Raw genomic sequence first — 12373 nt, forward strand, 5'->3', positions numbered from 1 at the left:
GGGAGAGGGAGAATGTCTGGTGCGTTTGAGTGTGTGTGTGCGTGTGTGTGTGTTTGTGTGCAAAATCAAAAGACAACAGTGATTTAAATCTGAACTGCTATTGACACCACTATAGTACTTGGAGGACGAACCAAACTTCAAGACTAAGCCGACTATGAAGAAGTTGGAACTATTTCTGGTCACACAGAGCAAGAAAGCAGCGTTCCAACATTTTGCGTGAGTTGTATTTGGATCCTCTTCTGATGTACAAATGTACGTGAATACCTGTCAGTTACATTATTTTCATCATTAAAATTTTCTTTTCCTTCTTTCTTTTCTGATATTGCTTTTCTTCCACCATACACCGTCCATGAAATTGAAATCTTTTAAGAAACGCTTGTATTTGATCGTTTTTTATGATTTTCAAACACATTTGCGTTGATGTTATTTTCCCACAACCAAAGAAACATAATATGGGCTCCTGCGTTACAATAACAATTACTGTAGAAATATAATTAGATCCGAGCAATACATTATGTACAAATGTGAATATGTTATTGATGGTGACAGAAAGTTTTCATACATGTACATTTGTCAGCTGACAAAAATTTGATATGTTTTTGTTCCGAATTTTTAACATATATTTTAACAAAGATCATTTGCTATATTTTACAAATATAACAAATTGACGCAAAACTAGATAACACAACTGAAATACATCTTGTCATTGTTTTAACGATGAAACTAGTTTTTTTCAGTTTCTAGTTCATGCTGTCAATTCAGCTATATTACGTTCATATTTAATCAAATGTTCAAAATAAAGTTAAATTGTTTATATGTAGAATATTACTTATTTAGATGCTGAATTATGAATATTTTCCTCTAAAGTGCCGGTACAACTGAGTGTTGCGTTTGTCGGAACGAGTTGAGCCAGCCAGTCATCCTCCCGTGCAGACATGTGTGTGACCAGGGCTGCCTGACGGACTGGTTAAACACTGGCAGAAGAATGTGCCCACATTGCAGACAGCCTGTGTCGGAAGACTTCCACCTTACAGTGTCTTTCGAATCAAAGTATGTTTACTGCCATGAAACGTATACGCTAAACACTCAGAACCTCAAGTCTAATGCAATGGGTTTGCACCCTACATCAAATAGCATGACGTCTCTGGAATTTAACTTAGTGTTTTTGTCGTCATGCATGGGGTATTGCTAGAAATACTTACATTAAGAGATCCATCGTCTCCAGAGACAAAGATACCTACAACTTACATTAGAATTGTGACAGTGAGAATTGTCACTCCCGGGAGGGAAGTATAGTTTGGGGTGCAGCTCATTAATGCGAGGTTTGTATGTTTGGGTTCCAACGTGAGTAGAGGGAAATTGGGTCATTTTAACCATTGCCTTAGCCCTGGTGTAATGTACGAGTATGAAACATAATCCATGGTGAAATAGGGGGTAATTTGCATCATACAACCGTATGGGTGGTAATCTATTTTCTTTTTGTAATTCGTTACTTACTTCATGTAATTCATTAAGGCAAACTATATTTGCTTTAATATTATTTTATTTGTGGAAGTGTGAAATATCTGATTTCTTGTTTTGAAGGCAAGCACTACGGAAACACAAAGATTTCAGACGTCGAAGCAACGCGTTTTTCATGGATGTTGTGTCGATGTTCTGCTTTGCTGATGACACACCGCCACATCAGGATGTCATTGACATGCTTCTCGGATACATCGTGAGAGAGGTGGCTGAAACCCGGGCCAGAACGAAGGGCTTCTCTCCGTTTGAGGAAGACGGTGTCGACCGAACGCCGATTATTCGGTCTTTCCTTCTGCAACTGCTGCTTCGCTACAAGTACGACATTTTTTTTGTAATGGATGTCAAATACCTTCTTTTGATAGAGTTAGTTAATTATAAAGTGGTTTATAATCTCTAACATGAAATCTGCTAGTTTTAGATGCGTTTGCATGTCTTCATTTGAAATGCCGCTTGTATGTCTATCTAGGATTCGTGACGTGTGTGCACATTTGGAGAAATACTTTGAAGGCGCTCGAGGTTTCGCTGAAACCATGGAAGATGCTTTTGAAGTCTGCGTCATTGTTGTGCAGTGCATGGAGGTATTGTGTTGCGCATTACTTACACTGCTCAAAACTTACATCGCACAGACTCATTCATTGTTTACGGACAAGTCCCTGATCATGTTATCTATTGTGGATTCTTAGTTTCTCTACTAAAGATATAAGTTGAAAATATGTGTGAAGCCCATTTTACCTTCATTCGTTTTATGGTATTTAAGCTAGTCAGAATATGTTAGCTTTGACTTTTTATCAATGCATTATTTACACTTATCGAAATCTTTAATTACCTGTCCAATTAATGTTTTGCCACAGAACGCCTTGACCAGTAAAGTAGACCGTCAGCCTGAACGACAAGTTCATCTCATGGAACTGGCTGCCAGTGAACTGGAAGGGGCTGCAAAACGTTGCAAGGAGTTTCCAAACATACCTCTAATGCTACAGTTAAATATGATAGCCTCCATCCGATTCGGCCTTTCTACTGCATGTGACGTGATGTACCGTCAGGTCAATCAGAAAATGGGCCCTGTCAATGACCACAGCCGACGATCTCTTCGGAAGTTGCTCGAGAGTGTTCAAACACTCTTCAGAGAGTTTAAAGCAGTGACAAGATGGCCGATGCTGTTTATTCCGAAGTATCTGTACAGACGACACGGCCTGGACACACTGATGTCTATAGGCCAGTCTCCAGAATGGCAATGGTTTTTGCCAGATGAGATGCGTGGCTATCAGGTGAGGCACAAGTGCAAGCCGGTGTCTTATTCAAGCGTTCTTATTTATATGATCGCCACTAGCTGTCGAACATAGGCGACCAAGGCCTCCCGACCTTTTCCAGATAGTCTCCCGTTATAGTTTGTCTGGTAGGAGTTGGTCGCCGAAGCTGGCTATGAGTCTTTGGAACTTGTATGTGTCAGCTGACTATAAATTTTGAAAAAAAAAAACATGGTCGGGAAAGTAATATTCAGCCTGGATAATAACAGAGTAGTGAACCGAGGCTAGAACAGGATATACTCCCGGCTACTCCCAACCATCGCTGTCATAGGTCGGTCGGAACAAAGACGAGCGAAGATACTGGATGTGTGACGGGACTTAAGGGGATCTCAGTGAGTGGTTGTGGTGTTTTACGAAAGAAACTAAACGCTGTTCTCGCTGTTTCATTTTATTCAGGATGACGTCGTCCCGGACCGCTTTGTTGTCTGTGGAGAAACATATTGCCGTATAAGAGAGGCAGCAGCAGAGACCATCCTCACTCACGACATCAATCATCTCTGCAAAGTGCTACAGGTCTGCATTTTTGTTTCTATATCTTTGATTTGATAGCATTGCTGTATAGTCACATGTAATACCAAATACTTCTTAGGAATAGGATGTCTAGACAAATCCTTTAATTGGGTGGAATTGTGTGCGTTTCATTGTGTGCCCGATTGGTATTTCATTGTAGTAATTAATATTCAGAGGGGGAGAGGTGTTGATCGGTGGTTAGTCGACCGGTGTCCGTACAGTTCATGTACAGGAGAGAATTATCTAACTATAAACTACAAAAGGTCAGACACAGGACGTTAGGTCGAGTCAGCCGCTAAGGTGACCCTGGTGGCTGTTGGCAGGCTGTCCGTGTGGATGCACCTAAGTAGCAAAATTCATAATGAATGAAACAAGAAATTCACAAAAAGTAGAAATATCTCATGGCTGTATAGATTCATTGATTTCCTGTTGAAATGTGTGTGTTTGTCATCTCCAGGATCCCGATGTTCCACAACAAGACAAAGAAGTGCTGACTCTTCTCGCCATTTTCACAGAGGTCACTTTGGCGAGGGTCTCAACAGAGCAGAATGCAAATGTCATTTCTCAGGTACAACACTGGATGTTCTTTTATTATTACACACGGAAAAGAAATAAAACCCAACAATAACTACAAATGTATATCTAAAGTAGCATTACTTATAACCATTTTACCCTTTTATTGTTGTTATCATGTTCTTGCAATTAGCCCTCGGGCATGAATTTGCAATAAACTTCCTTTTTTATTTCCCGTATTCCCAGATTTCTTGTTGTTCGTTGTACCACGATATCCTTGATTTGATTTTTAGTTGAGAATCGGGATAACCATCCTATGTTTCATCCTAAACAATTTTCCATCCAGATCCAACAGATGTTTGTCCAGTTTTCACACTCTACAGATTTCATCAGGAACAAGGTGCCTTTTAAAGCTACAAATCATAGTGTGTGGTTTAAAGAACGAGGAAAGTATGTAAAATTAATCACATTCATCTGTTTTTGTTTAGGCCATGTTGATTTGATTGTATGGATGACATCCGCGCGCGCATGAATTTTCGGCCGTTTCCAAAAAAAAAAAGTTTTCAACCATACTGTAAATCGTACAAAACAGTTGCAAAATGAGCAAAAATATACCGTAAGTTACAAAAAAAAATTAATAAAAACTATACCAATGTCGCAGAATGCCGAAATCAAACGAAAAAAGACGAAATTGTAAAGAAATGAACTTGAAGACTAGATTATTCGCCAAACCATATTCTGTGCCATTTGCTCAACCCTCATGACCACGTAGATTTCATAATGAAAAGAACTTTTTTTTTTGCAAAACTTTTTTTTAATCGCACGCGCGCATCAGTTTTGGGGCTCCCGGAGGATGTCATCCATATAATCAAATCAACATGGCCTTACCACGTCACATCTTTGTTCCAACTTACAAGCTATTTAACTACATATACATGCTTAGTCCATTGCGGGTTGTTGCATATGACATGTATCTGAACAAACGATATTCAAATGCTTAGAACTATATCTGGATATCCGATGTAACCGCCGTTCAGCGTAACACACCAGATTCACAGGCACGCGGTGAGGCAGCAGCTAGCTCTTTTACACAGAACGACCTGTTGCACCCAGGCTTTGAAGCATTGTTTAAAGATGTTTGAAGCATTGTTTAAAGATTTGGTGGTAGCGAGTTCCACCCTAAGATCATTTTAGTGGCACTTCGTACCTTTTAACCCTTTTTTTTCTGTTATCTATTTTACAATCACTTAGTAATACTTTTTTCTTTGCAGGAACTCGCTGAGAGATTGATTTTGAACAATAACGGTGGGCATTGCACAAGGCTATCGTTCAGACCAAATCAACGCCCACGAGAGCGAAGTATGTCAGCACTGATCATGCACATGGGCGCTGTTCTGGCTACAACTCCATCGAATCCTCTGTTGGAACCTCTGAAAGCCCTTGTTATTGCTCCCCATACGATGGTGGTATGCACACGATGTTCTTCTTCTATAGGTTTTAAACAACTTCTCTAGTTACCTCCATAAAAATGGAGGTTTTGTTTTAGGACCTTCTGTGTGTGCATGTGTTTCCGCACATTTGTAGTCATTATAACTTCAGAACGCCTTCATAGATTGTGATGGTATGTTGGTAGGTCGTAGGAAGACAAAGGTCAAGGTCAAATATAGGCGTCTTGGCGGCTGAAATTGCAAAACGTCCGGTTTTTGAATCTTTTGTCCTGAACCTACTCTGGTCTTGTCCTAATTTCCATAATCAATGAGACAATTAGCCTCCCAAAAAAACATTTACAAAAACTCTATACATATTTCACGGAGGTAAAAACTTCGTAGCTCAGGTAAGGTTCAAGATCAACATTAGGCAAAAAGGACGGCAAAGTTTGATCAGAAATGAAATGACCTGAAATTAATGAAATGCTTTGAAAAAAATATATTTCAAGAAGAGACATATGTCACATTAGGTGATATCTTGTTAAAACTATGCATTACGTTGAGTGCCATACGTCTAGATCTCTACGGCCGAAAAATAGAGAACTGGATATACACTTGTTAGTCATTACCACCCAAATCCTTAGGCATTATCTGGCTTGACATATCTTTTATAAGATGGTTAATATCTTCTCCCATGTTACGGACAGGCACACTACCTACCGACGATGCCTGATGACCCCTTACCAGAACTGAAGAAGGCCTTAGCAAACCAAGAAGTCGGCTGGTATCGTAAGTATATGACTACACTATCATACCCGGTACTCGGATTGTGTGCAAAGATAGGATTAGCTTTTAAATTTGTCGCTCTACACAAAAAATGAAAGTAATATTGCTGAGATCACAGGATTAATCTCTGAGTGTATTTACAGTAAGGTTAAACGACAGAGCTGTACATTCACTACTGTATTGTTTCGTTTTTTTTTCCAGAGTGCCCTAATGATCATCATTACATCATCGGAGACGTACGTATATATATATCAACAATTATCCCTTTTGTACGTATTGGAAATATTCTTAGTTTTGTTCTTCCCTATGTTGCCCGGTACCCAGATTGCTTACATGCCCATTTATTTCTTGCACGACGAATGCTTTATTTACTATCTTTGGCATCCCCTTTAGTGTACAAGACCTGCTGTTGTGGGGAAATGTCATTGCGGTGCAGGTATTGGAGGTACCGGGCATACACTCCTGACTGGAAATCGTCCTGGAAGACAGTACGTACAGTTTATGCCTCATTCACGTTTCATATGGTGAAACCAAAGTGACAGCCTCTACACAAGAATCACCTGCCAATTTTGATAACGTTTCGGTGGTCTCCTAGATATTTTTGCTAAGTCATTATCGACTTTTTCTGTATATAGCTGCACATAGAACATATTTTGTAGGTCCTACAAGTGGTATTCTTGGGCAGAATTGGCTGTAAATTTTGTACCTTTAGCCACCTAGAGTAGATTTGTGTGACTGGATGTTTCATTGATACCAAACTGATAATGATATCCAGGTGTACGTGTAGAAGCAACTGAAAACGAAATAATTCAGTACAAATACAGTAATTATGTCATATGAGATATACTATGTCTTTTTGTCAACAGAGATGATGCTACTTCTACTGGGCACATCATGGGCGATGCTCTAGACAGACCAGTCGACCCCATCCCGGAGAGACAACTGTCTACATTCTCAACCGTCATTATCCGCCTCGTCCTACACGCAGCCATGCTTTGTGGTGCAAATAAAAACTTACAGGTGACGTTCTCTACGATGATTTCCAATGAAAAAAAATGATTTTTTTTACAAATTATTAAATTTATTGATAAGATAAAGACAAAGTGAACACTCAAGTTGTACAACCTACATGTATTTCAAGAGCGCCATTTGAAAAAGATGACTTATTGATGAAAACTTGAGTTCAGTACACCATCTAAGACGGCGACATTTTTACAAGCATAGACGGTATCCTTGTCTACAGATACAATGTTACTTGAATTTGGTGTTGTATTATCAACTTGTCACTTATAAACTTATAAGTAGTATTGCGAGTAGCCTATTTTCGTATAGAAAATATATGTACTTCTACATTGACATGTATTTGTGTGACCAAGTCTCTTTCTTCCGATATAAAGCCGTTTACCAACTTTGTTCGGCCGTTACCGACTGACATCCCTGACTTCCTCTGGCGCCATCTCAACCGTGACCTTGATGACCTCGCAAGTGTCCTTGGCCGCAGCATTGATGACGCAACATTGCTGGTGCACATTTTGCTGACTATGGTGTCTCAACACGGCAATAAAAGTGGAATGAGTACGAGAATTTTTCTTTTCCTAGTAGATAATACTTCCGGGATGTCTAAAGGGTTCCGTGAATTTATTGAAACATCCGATTATGTATTCTATCGGGACTAGGGTGATAGCTGCGAGGGGTTAGAGGTTCGCCCATGAAATACTCGGCTTTCTTCATTCCTGTCATGTCGACATATAATTCTTGGTGGCTCCTGACCTGATTATGTGACCTTAAAGTTCACCACATTTCGTGTGGCTTACAGTTTTTCTGTCATTTTGCCTGGTTAACCTTCCCTAACTCGCGTGATCTCAACCTCATCTGTCCAGGAAAGTATACACATAACCCCACAGAACAAAAAGCACCCGAAACATTACATTCGGCGCTTCATATCGTTTTGCATTCCCTGTCTGATTCCATTTACTTACTTCATTACTAGCTGGAGTCTGGAATGTTGCTTGGACATCAGTGCAGGGTCGCAAGAATTGGGAGGGTGCCTTCAACAATGTGTACATCAAGCCACTTCTGCAGGTGATTATTTATCATATCTATTATTTTTAGTTGAGTTATTATAACTATTCCATGTTCAGTTACATATTCAATTCCAGAATTACAAGTGTAATACAACAGGAGCCTATCCGAAACAAACGTTTAGCATGATAAAAAGAGATAAAATCGAACTGAACAAAATACTTTCTTTGCTAGATGTAATATTATCCCAATAACTAGCTGCCCTGTAAAGGAACCATGATATAATCCCTATGCTTGATATGTATTGCAAACTCTTCCTGTTATGTGATAAGCTGTGACTCTTCCTTCTGTGTATGGTATAGGATCTGGACAACAAACTTCAGGAGGCAAATCGACTTGTTGACGGGGACCGTCGCCTCACACCGTTTCACCGCGTTTTGCTTGACAGTACAACTCCTTCCGATCAACTGTCACTGGAAAACGTCATCGCGCTCCCAGAGATATGGCAATATCGACCCAGTGTGAGCTTGGAGCACATGTCTCGCTGTTTTGTTGAACATCAGGCCAAATTCCCCATGCTGAAGATGTTCTTGCACAATGTAAGGCTATTTTCGTCGGTAGCATTCGATAAAAGAATGAAAGGTCGAATGGAAGGTTTATTGTCCGAACAACCACATTGCAGCCAGAAGAATTAATTACGTATTTATTTTACAAATGATTACTAGCTGTTTGTATCACGATAAAAACAATAAAAAAAAATTATAAAACAGATCAGCCTAACTTTACAGTGTAGCCTCAACTTTTTCGCAACAGTTAACATGTTCATTTTGTTTTGCAAAAATGAGAATAACAGAAATGATCTGTATGCGTTTTACTCGATCACATGCAGTGGGTAATTTAGAAAATCTCGCTGTTCTAACATCGTTTTATTCTTGTTTTGATGGTATCCAACAAATGCTTCAGACTGATATAATGTCATTGTGACCGAAAATCTCTTTTCGTATTGTCTGTAGTTGACACCTTGAATCGAAGGTAGTACTCGTCACCGTAAGTCTGTACAAATTCCCTGACTGGTCTTTTTCTGTTCTCCCACATGTCAATCGTACAGGCCAGCATTCTGTCAGCCATGTGTCACTTACCGGACATCATCTATCTGATCAGCCTCCTGAGGACGAGATATCACCGCAACATCGACCTTACAGAAGCGCTTACAATGAAGATCGCAGAGTTTCTGAATGGCATGCCACATGGTAATGTCTTGAAGTTCAAAGTAATGTTTAAAACGTCTAAATGAAGCATATTTAAAGCCCATTCAAACGTTAGCGATCAGTTTATCATTGAAATTTAGGCTCATTAAGAAAACGATGCCTTATCCTTACAGGACAACAGAGACAAAAGTGTGGTAAACTGGTGAAACTCTTCAGTAGTACCTGGACCACTACCCGGCCACTGCTGCTTCAGCAAGGTACTACTCCACACACTTTCCATTTGATGTCTATATGTATATCTTTATTCATTACAGGTCCATTGGCATCAAATAATTTAGATACATTTAATATATGCAATCGTGTGCAGGTTGAATCAGACAACAATGAGCTAACACTGTTGATAGTTTAATTTGTTGATGTTAAACACACAATGTTATGTCTAAATTCCAGATAACATTCCTCGGCCTGAGAATATGGATCCATCCATAGATATTCAAACCACAAGTCTGTACCACCTACTGCCAATGAAGGAGGATGCAACCGTCACGTCCATTATGACAGCTGTTGTTCTTTTCCTTATAAGGAAGAACAACGAGTTCCTGGATATTTACCGGAGACACGCGGGTGTCCAGGATGAGTATGTTAATAGTTTCTTCATGGTGGTTCTTTGCATAAAAGTAATGTCTTTTAAATTGTTTTGTTTTTTTTTTGTGGTTGTTTTCTCTCGGGGTCGAGGTTTTATTTATTTATTTATTTATTTATTACACTTTCCAATGCAACAGCAAGTAGCATGGAGGAGAGACAAAACAGATGCATAATTGTACATCTGCCAGTTGTCTCTCCATATACAAAGTACATAATAAAACAGTAATGATACAAAATAGACAATTTGACTTAGAAATATTTTACGTGTTTAGAAATATTTACGGTCAAAAGTCAACATAAAGTTAGCATCACATTTTGAAACTTGAACTGACGGGTCCAACAGTATTCCAAGCACATGTCTTCCGGATCGATATTTGTAACTAATTTGTTCAACATTTATTTCTAGTGGCAACTTAAGGTCGTGGACTGATATCAGTGCTAGCAACGTTGTGTGCTGTGACTCCACGCGAGATCTCATGCCCTTGGTTCTCAGCCACTGCAACTACTCCCTAGCCATAGGGAAAGGGACTCAAGTTGGATACGACTTTGCGGCACTGGAAAAACAACTTATTGACCGCTTTTTGTGTGGAAAGTGCAAGATTGAGGAGCAGGTAGCCAAACAGTGTTCTTTCTACGACCTTAAAAGGTGGAAATGTAGTCTCGTGGTTTGGTTGTTGACATGGGCCATTGGTGTGCCCTTGCAAAAGGCACTTTGTAATGGTTTCATCATTTTCTCAGGTAAAAATGACTGAAGTGAGGGACGTCCTCTCCGATAGCCCAAGGGTCCGTGCTTCGAGACAAACATCTCTACCATGTTAAAATAGGAACATACTTATTGAAAAAGAGCAGGGTTCCTTCCCGGTGTGATAGGTTCAAATCTTACAGTCTTGTCCCAGGGTTGATATGTTAAAAAGGACACCTCTTATACCAATTCTTCTATAAATGTCTTAAAATCTTAAGAAGAAATTAAAAGTCTTTATTGTAGATATTTGATAATTTGATTGTGCAATGAGTCTTGGTCTTCTTTGAGCACAACAATTCCACATTTCTGGCTTTCTCTATTAAGAAATATTAAAATTTCCTGTTTTGATTCGATCTTTTCTGTGCAGTGTGAGACGTTCCAGTTCCGCCAGGAGGCCAGAGATGTCGCCATGTTCTCTGCAGTACGGAGGCAAATTCCACAGGTGATATAAAAAAATAATTCAAATTTAATCCTTTAGCTCTTTTTGGTGTCGTATATAGGGATGCATTCGTGTATGTCTATGAACCATGGTCAGATCATATGGTAGACATTGGCACACTTGTCATACGTAGCGACAACTAGTACGAACCATCTGTGTTTTCGTGAAAGCTTGCTACATTGTGCTCGAGAACTATGGATGATAGCCGCTGCATTTTACTTCAACGAACATACGAGGACGGGACAATCGGGTTGCTGATCATTTGCCCAGATGGTATCTCGAACTCTAGCTTTCACAACAGTTCCACCTGCTGACTTGAAACTACTTCAGCAGTACCGGCATTCCAGGAGGATATCATCTTGGTTTGCCCATACTAGGATATATTAATTCTGTTGTCGTCCTTCTTTTGTTTTTTAAGCGAAAACTGACCGAACACACATCTCCGTTCCCGCGACAGTGGTCAGTCTACAAACTATTAGGCAGTTCGTTTTGTGTTCCAGTTGGAATTGGAAACTACATCAGTTGACTTGAAATCTGATACATCTCATTCAGTTGTGACATTCTTGCCTTCTAGTGTGTATGTTCCAGTAGCAGAAAATTGTACAACACGTTGAGAAGAATATCTTATAGCAAGTATACAATTCGAAAACTGTTGAAGGATATAAGCCGGTTGTATGACTGATGCAATCCCTCGACGTGTGTTTATAAACCGCCTTCTTTCTCGGTTTCCTGACGCTGCTGCGCGACTTCGATGGACTTGAAGACGAGCTCGTGCCGGAACAGGAGTCGACGAAGTCCTTCAATTCGCGTTTAGAACCAGCCTTCTCTCTCGGTTTCCTGGTACAGCTTCGCGACTTTCTGTTGCCAGACTTCTCCCTGCCGTGATCTTGATGGCGGCGCTGGCCATGGCTGCGTGTGTAATCCGATCTCCTGTGAACGCTGCCGTCTGAACCCGAGGAAGAAGCACGCTTGCCTGGAAACACAGTCTTTCTCGAAACTCTGGGCGGAGAATGTAGCATTCCCTCGAGTATCTTATCCACCTCCCCAGCCAACTCCTTGTCAGCCCGCAGATCACGGACTTCGCGATGGCGGGAACCGGGCGGCCTGGTCAAGGACGGCTCTCTAGGCTTGGTCGAACGTTGTGGCGTCTCACGAAGGGGAGGTTCACTCTTGGCGCGATCCCCGTCTCTGGCGACTGTGTGGTCAGCGGGTGGTGGGTTACCGAGCGGTAGGGACCGTGAATGCTGAATCTG

At 40.4% G+C, this 12373-nt stretch overlaps 1 protein-coding gene across 1 annotated transcript in view; it reads left to right on the forward strand.

Annotated features, from left to right (window-relative positions):
- Positions 1–12373, forward strand: part of LOC109484839 (E3 ubiquitin-protein ligase rnf213-alpha-like) — a 48570-nt gene that overhangs the window by 28568 nt on the left and 7629 nt on the right. The window contains exons 51-71 of the mRNA XM_019788197.1: positions 116–216; positions 868–1050; positions 1585–1836; positions 1988–2099; positions 2373–2789; positions 3225–3341; positions 3796–3906; positions 4198–4251; positions 5123–5317; positions 5986–6067; positions 6266–6300; positions 6458–6552; positions 6931–7084; positions 7462–7639; positions 8055–8146; positions 8449–8685; positions 9195–9336; positions 9468–9551; positions 9745–9931; positions 10346–10550; positions 11049–11123. Coding sequence (XP_019643756.1) covers positions 116–216; positions 868–1050; positions 1585–1836; positions 1988–2099; positions 2373–2789; positions 3225–3341; positions 3796–3906; positions 4198–4251; positions 5123–5317; positions 5986–6067; positions 6266–6300; positions 6458–6552; positions 6931–7084; positions 7462–7639; positions 8055–8146; positions 8449–8685; positions 9195–9336; positions 9468–9551; positions 9745–9931; positions 10346–10550; positions 11049–11123 — 3108 coding nt within the window. The remainder of the gene's footprint in view (positions 1–115; positions 217–867; positions 1051–1584; positions 1837–1987; positions 2100–2372; positions 2790–3224; positions 3342–3795; positions 3907–4197; positions 4252–5122; positions 5318–5985; positions 6068–6265; positions 6301–6457; positions 6553–6930; positions 7085–7461; positions 7640–8054; positions 8147–8448; positions 8686–9194; positions 9337–9467; positions 9552–9744; positions 9932–10345; positions 10551–11048; positions 11124–12373) is intronic.

Source organism: Branchiostoma belcheri, unplaced genomic scaffold (genome assembly GCF_001625305.1).
Source record: "Branchiostoma belcheri isolate BF01 breed outbred unplaced genomic scaffold, Haploidv18h27 scaffold70, whole genome shotgun sequence".
NCBI classification, from domain to species: domain Eukaryota; kingdom Metazoa; phylum Chordata; class Leptocardii; order Amphioxiformes; family Branchiostomatidae; genus Branchiostoma; species Branchiostoma belcheri.